This window comes from Contarinia nasturtii, unplaced genomic scaffold (genome assembly GCF_009176525.2).
Source record: "Contarinia nasturtii isolate CC-2019 unplaced genomic scaffold, AAFC_CNas_1.1 Cnas_scaffold_928, whole genome shotgun sequence".
In the NCBI taxonomy this organism is placed as follows: domain Eukaryota; kingdom Metazoa; phylum Arthropoda; class Insecta; order Diptera; family Cecidomyiidae; genus Contarinia; species Contarinia nasturtii.
In genome coordinates, this window is record NW_022198275.1 from 3,886,503 (window position 1) to 3,900,813 (window position 14,311).

At 34.7% G+C, this 14,311-nt stretch overlaps 4 protein-coding genes across 4 annotated transcripts; 2 read left to right on the plus strand and 2 right to left on the minus strand.

The window, feature by feature from the left end:
• Positions 1 to 391: 391 nt before the first annotated feature.
• Positions 392 to 8,035, plus strand: LOC116343106 (squamous cell carcinoma antigen recognized by T-cells 3-like). Its single transcript, XM_031771003.1, has 16 exons — positions 392 to 697; positions 766 to 941; positions 1,028 to 1,184; positions 1,252 to 1,589; positions 1,666 to 2,224; positions 2,291 to 2,614; positions 2,720 to 3,139; positions 3,217 to 3,319; positions 3,391 to 3,491; positions 3,568 to 3,711; positions 5,601 to 5,692; positions 5,758 to 6,263; positions 6,336 to 6,527; positions 6,598 to 7,070; positions 7,138 to 7,640; positions 7,715 to 8,035. The coding sequence occupies exons 1-16, from the start codon at positions 489 to 491 to the stop codon at positions 7,903 to 7,905; spliced, it is 4,488 nt and encodes a 1,495-aa protein (XP_031626863.1). The 5' UTR covers positions 392 to 488; the 3' UTR covers positions 7,906 to 8,035.
• On the minus strand, positions 3,785 to 5,384 carry LOC116342772 (something about silencing protein 10). Its single transcript, XM_031770508.1, has 2 exons — positions 5,095 to 5,384; positions 3,785 to 5,017 (listed from the first exon to the last, which is right to left on the minus strand). Exons 1-2 carry the CDS (start codon positions 5,285 to 5,287, stop codon positions 3,831 to 3,833), a joined length of 1,380 nt encoding a protein of 459 aa, XP_031626368.1. The 5' UTR covers positions 5,288 to 5,384; the 3' UTR covers positions 3,785 to 3,830.
• On the minus strand, positions 7,950 to 10,062 carry LOC116342773 (elongation of very long chain fatty acids protein AAEL008004-like). Its single transcript, XM_031770509.1, has 7 exons — positions 9,919 to 10,062; positions 9,631 to 9,851; positions 9,376 to 9,566; positions 8,824 to 8,967; positions 8,649 to 8,754; positions 8,445 to 8,581; positions 7,950 to 8,317 (listed from the first exon to the last, which is right to left on the minus strand). Exons 2-7 carry the CDS (start codon positions 9,689 to 9,691, stop codon positions 8,147 to 8,149), a joined length of 810 nt encoding a protein of 269 aa, XP_031626369.1. The 5' UTR covers positions 9,692 to 9,851; positions 9,919 to 10,062; the 3' UTR covers positions 7,950 to 8,146.
• Positions 10,063 to 12,321: 2,259 nt separating this feature from the next.
• Positions 12,322 to 13,960, plus strand: LOC116342852. The gene is made up of 4 exons (XM_031770631.1): positions 12,322 to 12,452; positions 12,583 to 13,017; positions 13,083 to 13,244; positions 13,325 to 13,960. Exons 1-4 carry the CDS (start codon positions 12,383 to 12,385, stop codon positions 13,837 to 13,839), a joined length of 1,182 nt encoding a protein of 393 aa, XP_031626491.1. The 5' UTR covers positions 12,322 to 12,382; the 3' UTR covers positions 13,840 to 13,960.
• Positions 13,961 to 14,311: the final 351 nt, after the last annotated feature.

Consider the following 14,311-nt stretch of genomic DNA (forward strand, 5'->3'; position numbering starts at 1 on the left):
TATTGATGCATAATTTAGGTGATTCTTTTATTCAACATGTGAATTGATTGAATTGAAACTGAAAATAAGTCAAATATGCAAAAATATAGTCAACTTTACCTTGTCGAGAGTAAACAAAACAGATTTCTATGTATCGTTTTGTTATTCACTTTAAACATGTTCGATTGATTCCCTAATCTTTTTTACAGTTTTTCAATCATTTTTCCAATAATTCGAGTTTATTTTACTTCATACGAGAACAATATGTGTAATTTTCTTAAACAATAAAATCAAACTCCCAATTCAAATTGAATTCCAATTCGACGTTGCAATGTCATTTCTCACCACCTAGTGTAAAATTGGCGCTAGTATCTTTTCTAATGTCAAAACATACAAGCGCATGTATTGCATAGTATTTATAACTCCGGCAAGTTTCTTGTCAAAATAAACGATTTAGAATCGTTTGGTGTATTTCATTTGATTTTATACATTTAAAAAAAAAAGTGAGAATGTCCGATCAGGAAGATCTAAGCGACCAAGAAATGGATGTTGATGATCAAGACACGGACGAAGTAGATGAAGATTTATCACCGGACAGCGGTGATTCAGACATCGACGCAGAAGTGCAGCTGTATGAAAACTATGCCAAAATTCTAAGTCAAATCTCGACCGCAAGCTACGTTTACGACTATTACGTTGAATTGGTCACGGTGGCACAGTAAGTTTTTCAGATATAATGAAAAATATAAACAAAAAAAAATATTAAAATTTAATTGTCAATTTCAGTCAACTTAACGATTTGGATAAAATACGTGAAAGTAGCGAGCTGTTCAGCACACAATTCCCGTTGGCACCAGAGATTTGGACGAAATGGCTACAAATTGAATTGACCATAGCAACCAGTGAAAATGAGCTGAAACGCGTAGAAGGTCTATTTAAACGGGCTCTCGGCGATTACTTTTGTAAGATGACCTCATTTTTTTTTTTTTAATTTAATTTTCAAAATAATTTTTTCGTTGGAATAATGTTGTTGAATATCTCTTTTTAGCTGTCACAGTTGGTGGTCTGCACGCACAATTGGCGGTGAAAATGTTGAATCCACAGGAAACATGGGATGAAATACTTGCTACATATACTTTGGATTGCATGGAAGGTAGTACATTTTTTAAAGATTGGCGAAATTACTACATCAAACATGTGCCAGAGTGAGTATAATTTATTGGATATTTCTTTTATTATTTCATCGTTATAATACCCTTTGTACGATTTTAGGTCACCCGAAAAAGTGAAGAAATTACTGGAAGTGTTCACATACGAATTGTCAATACCATTGGCCGGTATACAAGAAGCATATGCGGAATTTTGTGAATTTGTTGACAAATACAACGAGGAAGTGGAATGGGAAAAAATCAACGAGACATACCACAAATCGAAGGATAATTTGTATGAAATTCTCACATTCGAACAACAATTGGTGGATCTAGATGATAAAGAACACCATAAAAGAGCATCGATCTATTTGGATTATATTGACAAGTGTAAAAGTTTTAAGAGTGATCGCATGGTTCAGATTCTGTACGAGCGAATGGTTACTGCATGTTGTTTGAGTGGTAAGCTTTTGAGTTTTTGCATAAAAATTGTAATATTATTGATAAATTTTAATGAAAAAAAAACGGTTTATTATAGCTTCAACTTGGATCAAATATGTGAAATATCTCAAAAATCGTGAGACTGTTCCGGATGTAAGTGAAAAATCTCTGATTTTCAAACAAACAGCATTGGATGTTCTGACTCGTGCATTGCGCAATTGCACATGGAGTGCTGAATTGTACGTCGAAAAGATGCGATTGTCGGAGAAAGCAGGCATCGCAAAGAGTGATGTCACTGAAATTGCACAACAAGCATTCGAAGCAACAAATAATGATGTCAAAGGTCATTTGAATGTATGGATGGAATATTTATCATTCATCAATCGAAATACAAATGTCACCGATGAAAAAGAAGTGGAAATTTTACGAAAAACGATGGAATTGGGCCAGAACTCATTGGCCACGCGAGAAGCCGACGCACACAATGAATTTGATCAACTTTGCGCTCGCATCGAATATGGAGCATTGAAAAATGGCGATAAAGGCTTTCAATATTATGACTTAGCCATAAAGAATAACTTAAATCAAAATAAAGCAACTTTGTGGATTGACTTTGCTCATTTGGAATTGAATAGAGGCGTTGATGCCGCACGAAAGTAATACAATTTTTTTTTAATGACTGTAAACGAATTCTCTATTAAAATGTATGTATGTATTTTCAGAATTTACCGTCGAGCCATCAAAGTTAAGAATATCGATGATTTTGACGCCGTGATGTCAGCATGGAAAATTTTTGAATACGCATACGGTACATTGGATCAAATCTGCGATTGCAATGAAATGTGTGCGAAAATTATTGAAAATTACAATAAACACTATGCCATCAAGGCAAAGGTGCAAAAACGTAAACCAGAAACGGAGAATGACTCAAAGGTTGTCCAAAAGAAACAGAAAACATTCGATGACAGAGCACCAAAACCAGTTAAAAAAGTGGAGGTCAAAAAACCAGAACCCAAACAACCAGAGATCAAACAGCAAGAGATGGGGTATACTTACTTTAAAAATTACTATTCCATTATTGAAGAATTACGTTCCATTACATATTGATTAATTTCCATTATTTCCATTCTTTTCTTTGTGATTAACCCTAGGCAAGAGAACAAGCCAGACTTCGGTGAAAAGGATGATGTGTCGATTTTCTTGAGTAACTTGGCATTTGATATCTCCAAAGAGCAGATCATTGCTGCTTTCCCAGAATTGAATATCAAGGATGTTACTATGGTGATTGGACCTGGTGGTCGTAGCAAAGGTTATGGATATGCTGAGCTCGGAAATCCATCGGAAGTGGAAAAAGCAATCAAATTTGATCGCCGCCCCATCGGTGGCCGTCCGGTATTCATTAAAAAGGTTTTGCGCGACAAAAACATACGCAGCACATTTAAATACTCTGAAGGAAAAGAATCGAATAAAATCTTCATCAAGGGCCTACCATTCAATACTACTCAAGACGAATTACAAATTCTCTTTGGCACTTTTGGAAAAATTAAAGACACTCGATTGGTTACTAAAAAGTAAGTCTGACATTTGGAACACTTCTCTATTTTGACGTAATATCATTCATTTTTCCTTTCTTTTTTTCATTTTACAGAGATGGTAAATTCAAAGGTATTGCTTTCATCGACTTTGAATCAGACACGGCCGCCAACAAAGCCGTCGAAACTATGAATTCGTTCGACTTGAGAGGTTTTACGGTAAGAATAGATCTTTTTTGGTCTACAAATAGTTCGGAATTATTAATGAAATTATAATTTTCCTATTACAGATCATTGTAGCCATATCCGATCCACCACCAAAATCTACAGATAACGCACGACCAATGAATTTCAATTCAAATACTTTACCAAGTTTAAGAGGGCCAAGAAGGTTAGATTCTATTTTTTCAATATTTACTTACTCACCATTCCATTTTCAAACTAATTTCTTCTATTTTGGTAAACAGTGATGCTAAGCCGCGCCTTACCTTTATTCCAACGTCAGTGCAACGTAATGTCGCGAAGCCATCAACTTCATCAAATGGAACCACTGGAACTGAGCCAACTACATCAAAATCAAACGATTACTTCCGTCAATTATTAAATAAAAAGTAACACCAGCCAATATCTTCATTAATAAATCGATACGAAATTTATTAAAAAACAATAAATCGAAATGCGTTGAAAATGCATAAAAAATATTAAACAAAAAACTAAATATACAATAGTTTTATTTGATTTTGATGCCCTTCTTGACACGAGCCGATATACCAAATTTCTCTCCGTCGTATCGTTTGATTTCCTTGCGCGGTGTACGATGAGCACCCTTGCGTCGAATAAGCGCTTTTCGGAACTTGTTGCGATGTTTGACACGTGGATTTCGTAATTCTTTCTTTCGATATGGCGTGAGACCTTTGTTTTTGGCAATTTGGTATGTAATTTGTCGCCGTTCTTCATCTTCTCCGTCCATGTCTTCGTTGTTTTCATCCTCTTCTCCCTTCTCTCCTTCCGAATCCGATTCCATCAACTTTAATTTTTGTTTGAAATCCAAATCGTCATCCTTTTCAATTGGTTCCTCATCATCCGACTCCATCTCACTATCCGAATCGTTACCATTCTCAAGATCTTGTACAAATCGAAGTTTCTTTTTCTCTTTCTTCTCGGCTGGTACTTCATCCATACCGATGTTAAATTCAACTCCATCTTTAATGGCCTGTTGAATCTGTTCTAATTGTGGTTTCACAACTGTTGTGTATTTTTCATCGATTTGCAAAAGTAACTGTCTTATTTTGAACAATCGCTTCACAATTGGATGATTTTGAACGGGAATACGTTTTGCTTTTAAAATCAAATAGAAACTAACATTCGTGCAATAATTCAATATTAATTGATTTTGATTTGTGATAAATTCAATCAACGGATGACTTTCAATGGAATTCTCTTTGAAATACGCTAAAAGTGGCTCCAACAATTTTATACTTTCGGCAAGTCGTTGCCGAAAATCTTGCACTAAACCCTCAAATTCGGGCGATTCCTTTTTAAATAGTTGCTCTCTTTGTCGTTGCGACAATTGTGATAAATCTTTTTGCAAGTATATTTCATCGGATTTCTTTTTCTTGTCGTCGCTCTCTTTTGGCTCGGTCGTACCAAAAACATCCAACGTGAAATCGGATTCTTCCAATTGCTTAGCGAGACGCTGTTGAATGGCAAGTGCTTCAGTTTCTTCTTGTTCAGCAAGCTCTTGTTCGCGTTGATTAAAGCTCGAATAGTCGGGGTCGACAAAGTCGGTTGAATGGTAGACACGACGATTTTTACCCCAGGCATGAACATCGGGAATTTCATCGTCATCGTCACCATCCTCTATGTCACTCTCTGCACCAAAATTTTCATTCAAATCATCATCATCGTCGTCGTAGTCTGAAAATAATAACGACACATGAATCATTTTAATTTTGAACATTAAGCATTTTCGCTATTTTTCTTCTTGTACCAACCTTGCTCTTCATCACTATCTTCTTGTGGTTTAAATGCCAAAATTTCTTGCTGTGCATCGGTGTTCCGCTGTCGCCCTTTACGCACTTTTTTTAACAAATTTTTTTCACGTTCCGTGTATTCATTCTCGGAATCGGATGGCTCGTAAAAGTCACCAACATCACCTTTATGTTTTAGTAATATTTTATTTGCCATTTTTCGTGTATGAAACACCGGTAAACAATTAAATATTTAGAAAAAACTTCTATTTCATGTGTTTAACTTGAAAACCGCGTGCTAATGTGTTAACATACACAAAATACTCGTTGTGACATTTCTATTCTGACATGTTTATTTGACATTTAACAATGACAAGTTTACACTTCGACCGATAGATTGCACTGACGCAGCTGTCAAATATACATCAAATACATGTGTGTATTTTAACACATGTAGTTTGTCGTGACTCTCTTTTTCTTTGATAGAAAAACAACGTTGTTTTGCGTTTATTTTAATTTTCCGGGAAAAAAATGGCAATTAGCGAGCAAAAACGATTGTTTATTGGAAATCTTCCGCCTGATATTCAAGAGCATGAACTGAAACAAGAGTTTGCATACTACGGTAAGTAGAAATTGTTCCACCGTGTAAAGTGTTTACAATCACAAAAAAAAATACTTTTTTCGCAGGTGCCGTCAATAAAGTTGAAATCAAGACGAAGAAAACGCCGGATTCAGATGAAGTACAGACTACATTCGCTTTTATCACAATTGGACTTGATGATCGTACGCTGCGTCAATGCTTGCAAGAGTTTAAAGAGCAAAAATATCGTGGCCGACAGTTGCAAGTTACAGTTGCCCGTGAGAATTTTTTGGAAAAATTGAAGCGAGAACGAGAAGAGGCCGCACAATTTAAAGAAAAAAAAAATGAATCGACACAAATTCAAGTGGAAACAGTAAAAGCAGTGCTTCCAACACTTTCAACAGGAGATTCATCTAGTTCCGAGAGTAGTAGTTCGGATGAGAGCAGCGAAGATGAGAGTCCATCGCAACAAAATAAATCGATCGCCCAACAAAATGGCTCCAAAAAGTTTAAATCATCGTCAGAAAGCAGTGATAGTGAGTCGGATTCAAATAAAAATGAAGACAATCTTGTTTTGAAAAAAAAGTCGAAAATGTTCGTTGAAAATGGAAAGGTAACCGATTTATATTATACATACAAAATCTTACAATACTTTTATGAACATTTTTTGTTTCAAATTTATTAGATAAAAATCGATCGTTCAGTTTCGAGTGGAGAAGCAATTCATATTATTGAATCGAAGGCGCAAAAGACCAACAAAAGGGAATTGGATGAAAAATCGAAGAAAGCAGATCAAAAACGAATGGAATCATTGAATAAGATGAAAAATTCATACAATGAACAGAAATTGGCCATCAAGAAGGCATTGGCTGGAGTTGTTAGTATTTGAATTTGATGATTGCCAATCGCTTATTTATATTTATTTTTAAATCCAATTCTCCTTTTAGGATTCCGGCAAGAAAAGCAACAAGATTGTGTTTGAAGATGATGATGATGATGAAACTCCCATTTCGAGTCAGTCAACAAAATCGATAAACCAAACAAAGTCAAAGGAAAATAAATCAATGGAAAAGAAGCGAAATCTGTTTGACGATGCGGACGACAGCGATAATGAACAGGGCTACGAGGGTAATTTCGAAATAAAACATCAATTCGAGGGAAAAAAAGGCGAGAAACTAAGGAGACTGCAGGATCGTTTCCAAGGTGATAGTCGTTTCAAAATGGATTCCAAGTTCTTGGAAGGTGAAAGCGATGAAAGTGAAAATGACGAAGCAACTGCAAAACAGAATGGAGAAGAAGCGACCACAAAAAGCAGCGATGACATCGAAACGAATGAGTTTGATGAACGTCAATGGCAATTAAATATTTTAGAAAGTGTCATCGGTAAGAAGGTGGCTAGCAAAACGTCAAAGGAGAAAAAGTTAGTATAACAAACCACTTGAATTTTTAACGAAATTTGCAGCAATTCAAAATTAATTTAATTCCAGAGCACCACCATCTATGTTACGATTCGATCCAACTCGTGCCGAACACACAAAGTTCATTGAGCCAAAAGTAAAGAAGCGAAAATCAAAAGCAATCGCCGAACCCGAATCGAAACGACTGAAGACTGAAGATGAATATGTTGAAAAAGAAACGGAAAAAAGTGAGCCAATTGTTTCGATGGAACATTTCTACGAAGTCAGGGGTGATCTTAAAAAATCGTTGGGTTCTGGCGGATTTAGTTTATTGAGTATGTTCAACAGACCAGCGGAGAATACAGATGCAACAACAACGACGACGCCAAGCAAACCATACGAGGAAAAATTGATTGCCAAAAATGGCGTAAAATTCTTAGCAGATTTCGATCCATTTAAATACGATTCATCCGGCGACGAAGCAGATAATGATAAAAAGGAAAGCACCACTGTTCCGAAGCCGGATGGTGAGAAATCAGGCCTAAAATATGAATCATTTTTCACATTGAGTTCAGCTGATGAACGTGTATCAGGTATTTTTTTGTTTATTTTATTGCGATTCAAGTCGACTTGAAAATTCAATTTTTTTACGAAAATCACTTTTCAGAGGGTATGACTTTCTTCGCTGCACCTGAACCGATCGAAAATCAAGAGACCAATACAGCAGATTATGATGATGCACAAAGACAGGAACTAAAGAACATAGTTAAACGAAAAATTAAAAAATCCATACAAAATGCATTGCCACGAAATGCCAAACCGAATAAACGATTTAAGAGGTTCGCCAAAAATCTGTAAAAGTTTATTCTAATCAATTGTTTTTAAAATCAAACGAACGTTTGTTAAGTATTTTGATGGATATTCATTTATTGCATAGGTCATTAGTGGTACATTGTATAATGAAATAATTAAATCGCTATTTTCTATATATGTAACGTGTTTTTCTCATTTCTTTTTCTTCATCATACCAATTTCATCGAAATAAAAATCAAAATACACGTTAAAAGAGGATATCATAAATTATCTCCATCAGGTGTATTCATTGTGCCTTCTTCGATTTTCGCACGTACGCCTTGATGTAAAAGTCCAAAAATAGTATAAACATAAACAAGTTTTGTATGACGCCAATCAATGAAATGGCTTTTGGCCATTGACATTCAAAGAAAAATATCGGGTTCAAGAAGTGAATGACCAAAACACCAAACTGTATCTGCAATTGTATATCAATTCACGCAATATAAATCAATTCCATTAAACATGACCATTCATTTTATGCATGTGTTAAGGTTGTATTTGCATTTAAAATGCATCCGCCGTTTCGAAACGGTCTAACTCACCAGTTGAATTTGTGTTATATGCTTTTTCCACCATAGTGAATTTTTCAGTTCGGGTCGATAGGACGTCAAGAGATAGTATGAGTACATAATGACATGGACATATGAATTAATAACGCCAAGCAGGGTACCATGGCTGCCTGTAAAACGTATAAATAAATAAATGTGATTTGCACAATTTTTATGCGTATTTCATTTGCAATTTACCGCTGAGAAATTTAAAGTATATAAACGTTGCTATGACCATTCCACCGTGGTGATACACATGCAGAAATGTTATTTGATTATTCTTTTTTCGAAGAACGAAAAACACCTGAAAATGTAAATCAATGAATTTTGTGTGAATGACATGAACGCAATTTGACGCTTCACAACTGATTACCGTATCGAGTAAATCGATGATCTTTGACATATAGTATAAATACGTTGCAAGAATTATTTGCTGCATTTCGTACGAGTCGTTTGTTGTATCATTCGCCCCACATGATATACTTATTGTTTGTCGCCAGTACGCATAATATGCCGCCTAAATGAGTAAAATCATTTTCGAGTTGAGCTATTTTAAATAAATGCCAAACACTTTGCAGAAATGGGACATAAATGCGCCCTTTTAAAAATGTAACTACGCGTACATATTGTAAACAACAACGTATTATATTGCGGTTAAAGAAATAACAGATTGTTTCAAAACTGCGTCGAATTTATGTCCCAGTTTTGCAAGTATAAAGTCTAATGGTTAGAGGTTTTGTTTATCTAAACTAAACGGTTTGGCTAAATTGACCTATTTTTGGTATTACACCGTGATTGTCTACTGTACTTTGGTACCATTCATTTTGAATACAAAATCAATGTCATCGCCAATTTAAATTAAATCAAGTGTCAATATTTTCATTAGTTCGGTTTGATTGTGGAATTTATCAATCTGATTACTTACATATGAGCCGATGGCAAGATTGAAGATGATTTGAGTGAAATTGTAAACTTTAATGACATTAGTGAGATCATATGGTGGTCGCTTTGACATAAATCGTTGTCCCCAATTGGTCACAAAATACACATAGAGTGCCGTCAACCCAAAGATAAGCATGGGCGATGAAGTTAGCGGATATTTGTCAACTCGTGGATCTGTTTGTATATAATATTTACGATAAAACCACTCAACAAACGTTAAACTCACTGTATTGCTTACCCTGATAGTCATGGAATAGCCAATGGTATGAGCTATAAAATGAACGCAGCACAAGTGCCATTTCTGTGAATTTGTTTTTCTCTTCTATTTAAAGTTCTATCTGTTTTTATCTTTCCGATATATTTTTTTTCGTTATTCGTCAATTTTTCTTGTTCATTAATCTCTTTTACACGGCTTCAAAATAACTTTCTATCATCGCTTCTGTTTTTATGGTTTATAAACTTGGTTTAAAGAAAAAAATTCAATTGAGTCGAATCTTCTGAGAAGTACACTATAAAATATAAATACCCTGGGAAAGCCACAATTTTTTTTTATGGATCGAGTTTCCCGGTTCTTTTTTGTAACTTCACAATTTTCAATTTATCACAAAGTGTCTTTCTGGATTATTCACAATGTGCCCTTCCGGTCGATGCGACGGACACAACTGAAATGATATTTATGTACGCACTGGATTTTGAATTGCGAAGTAGATTCATGGTGGTTTTTTTGTTCGCGATTCGTGTATTAGTTTCTTTAATTTTATGCCGGTAAAATGCACAAATAAAGTGAAACTTTTCAATTGCGATGGTCAAGGTGGTGTTAGTGCAAACCAAAGACCGTTGACCATGGAAACAATATATATATATGTCTATTGTTATTAGATATGCGAGTATCTTGGTTCGAATATATTAAGCTGTCCATTTTAATTAAAATGTTTCATAGAAAATGTTCTAATTTTGGTAGCAATTCAAATTAAAATAGCAAAGATTAAAAAAGGTAAACATATTCAGTTGAATTCGTACAAAAATGCTCTAGATACATTTTAACGAAGCATGGAAAAAGGTTTAAAAATAGAAAATGTTATTCGAATGTCCAAAAAAAGAGGTCAGCAATGTCCTCATGATTACATCATCAATTTCTATCAAAATGCGCGTATTCGAATTTCGGTAGATATATCGGTCGTGCATAATGCAAACGGTCGAAATGAACACACGAATAAACGTCATTCCCGTATTTATATTATTATTATTAGCAAACACACAGAGATACAGTAAAACCAGGACCAAAAACAAAGTCAATGATCGACCATTTCCGCTATTTGGAGCTGCTGCTATTCGTAAGTTTTACTGTATTTACGTACAGTAATAAAAAAATGTGAAGCGCACCACACAAACAATAAACCAAACATATTCAAATTCCTTTTGTTTATGTTTCCATTTCCATGTTTTATTCTCTTTGCCAACATTTGGCATCGCACAAAAAATGCACTTGGTTAAAAGTTCAACTCATTGTTTTATATTATTTTAGTTTTTTCATTTGTATTTTTGATGTCTTTTTTTACGTGTTTTTTTTTTTTTGAATTCATATGCGTAACTCTATCTCTCAATGCATTCTTTTCGCAGATGAAAATTGGTATGAAATTTGTTGAAGCAAAATAAAGAGAGACAAAGGGAGACATGCACAAGAATGCATTACCAAAATGAAAATATTGCATCATGGTCCCGTGACGCTGATATAGAACATCAATGAATAAACTTAATTTACTCGGGACTCATTTTTCATTTTATTTTTAATTGCATGGATTAATTTATACACCTGCAGATTATTTTCCGGCTGATATGACGCAAGAAAAAAAAGAGAATTTATGAATAAAAAGAAGAAAAAACTCGCACACACATGGCGTAAATAAATATAAAATCAAGGCCATAAACGAAAAATGAACCAAATTCTTTTTTTCTTCAAATTTTATTACACGTGAATCAAACAAATATTTTGTGAATAACGGTGGAGCAAAAAAAAAACAACACCATTCGAAATATATTAAATTGAGTCATGAGCATGAAGATGAGTTGCATGTATCTACTGTAAAATAGTACGAATTAATTCTATCGTCAGCATTTTTTTCTTTGAGTGAAATGTAAATCAATGTGTTTTATTGCTTTAATAAATCCAAATATTGCATAATAGTAAACAAATGGCGTGGATGAGATACTAATATTTTACAAAATATATGGTAAAAAGTGTGAAGTAATTCATCGTTGAAATACCAAACATGATGATAAGCATTGAACGCCTCAAGGAAGAGTTAGCCAATGACCCTTGACTTACCAACAACAAAACAACAACATTTCGATTGAATTGCCATTATCGGTTGACATGAGCTAATGAGTTAATCGAATGTGTGCATGGTCATTTGGAGATTTTCACAGTCCGAGAACAGCATGGAATCTATAGATTATGTCAAAGAACTCAGTTTAACTGTAAACCAAGTCGTGCATAGTAATGAGTCATTAATGAGTTTGTCTCAGGTATACGATTTCTTTCTTTCCATTTCTTTATTTTGTGATAGCCAATTTTGTCGTTTTCAGTCTCTAATTAAATTTAATTACCCATCACAAATGGACACAGACACGCTAACCACGGCCCATCGAAGCTGATAATTGAATCGCTTTGCTTACGATGTGGAGAATTTGATGCCCTTCGGCATAGCCTGTTATATGAATTTACGCTCCGCTTTTTTTCCGGATTCTTATCGTTCACATTATCTTTTATGAGACAATCTTGTTGCTTTTACTCATCATAACACATACACATTTAAGTATAAAACAGTCACACAAAGAAGAATACGAGAGAGAAAGAGAGAGAGCGAGAGAGAGAGAGGAAAAAAAATTGTTAACATCGGAGATTTGAATTTCTCAGTCGTATCGTAGCTGCGTTGCATGAAAGACGGAGCTCAGTGTCGCATGTAACTTGAAACGAAGTAAATTTGAAAATGACTAGAAAATCGTTTGTACTTGGTGTAAGTGTTTGTATTTTGTTCGGTTTGTGTTCAACAGCTGCAGGTATGTTTAATAAAATTATTTGTCTACAAAATGAATATATAGATGAAATCTTATCTTATCTCTATTCAAAGGCGAAGAAAAAACAATTCCTAACTAACAAATGTGTTTCCATTTTAAATTTACAAAACAGCAAACAGTTGCCGTGTTGAAATTACAAAGCAAATACCAAAAAATGAGCCAGTTTATTTGCTTGAAAAATCAGACGGTCATTTGAGCCTATTTGAGCCAGACGGCAATAGTATCGAAATTTCATCGAATGACAAATTGATTCTGTATTGCCCGGGCAGGCGAAACACATTGATCCATTCAAATGATAATTCAGCCGAATTAGCGTGCACCAGTAATTTTCGCAGCGAATTACATCAATTGAACTGTACGAAGCAAATAGCAGGCGACTTGGAAACAACAACAAAAACATGTCACCTGAACACCCATCAAGGTTTAATTTATCGTGCTGGTTTTGCATTTGATCGTAAATTTGTGGAAACATATGAAATATGCTACGATAGTGCACGGGCGTCAGTACTTTATACGCATCATCAAATCAACGGCAAATCGATTAATTGTAAGTGCATCAATTTTGAAGAACTTCAATGTTTGTATATTCATTTCGATTTCGATACGCTTCAGATAATATAAAAGAAAGTGATCGCAGGAGTTTCAAAGCAAACGGCATACCAAAGCTGGCTAAAGTTGAAGTGAGCTACCGAAAGCAAACACAAATTAATCACTTCAAAAGTAAGCTGGGAACTGGACAACGCTACTTCACAAACAGTTCTTTTCTATCGCGAGGTAATATTATCTTATGTGTACAGTATAGTAAAATTACTATTATTATTATTAATTTTTTAAAATCTATTTTCTATCATGAGGTCACTTAACACCGGATGCTGATTTTGTTTTCAGTTCGGCTCAATTCGCTACATACTTTTTTGCCAATGTTTGTCCTCAGTTTCAATCGATTAACGGGGCCAACTGGAATCGCGTTGAAAATGTTGCTCGCAACTTAGCCGAACAAGAGAAAACTACCTTAAATATTTACACCGGTGTTTATGGTCAACTGGCATTGGCAAGTAGTAGTGGTGACTCAGTGCCATTATATTTGAGCGAAACTAATCAAATCGAAGTGCCGGAATATTTATGGAAAATTGTACACAATTCAAGAACAAATGCGGCCATTGTTTTTATAACGTCAAATAATCCATTTGCAAAGCAATCGGATGTACGCCACTTGTGTTCGGACGTCTGTCAAGAAGGCGGCATTTCATTTACGCAAACTGCACGACGCGGTTTCACCTATTGCTGCACTTATGAAGATTTTGCCCGACGAGTGGCGATACAACGTCCATTGACAGCAGACCGTTTACTTAAACTTCATAGTAAATAATATGAAATATGTCGTACGAACATTTATTACGGTTCACATATATCAACATTTAATGTACTAGTAGTATACATATATGTGGATTTTATATCAACCAAAAAAAATATAGATTATTTCTTGAAAATGCTGTTGTTTTAAATGGTTTTTCTATCGCCCAGATTTTCTCAAATAGTTATTTAGCGAAAATCTATTAATCTCCAAAATAAATTCAGTTGGTAAGAAGCTTTACTGGTATTTTACCATGATTTTTCACGCTCCATTCAATCATTTTTAGGGTATTTGTCTTATCTGAAGCGCATTATGGCATTAAAGTGTGCTCACTAGAAAAATCATGATCTCGTTATGTGTGTACTTTTCAGACAGAAAAATCGTCTTTAAAAATTCAATTACACCGCAAAGTTTTTAAGAATTTCTGTAAGGATTTCCTGTTCAATGTTGTATAAAGTAATAATTCGTGTGTATAAAGCAACCAACC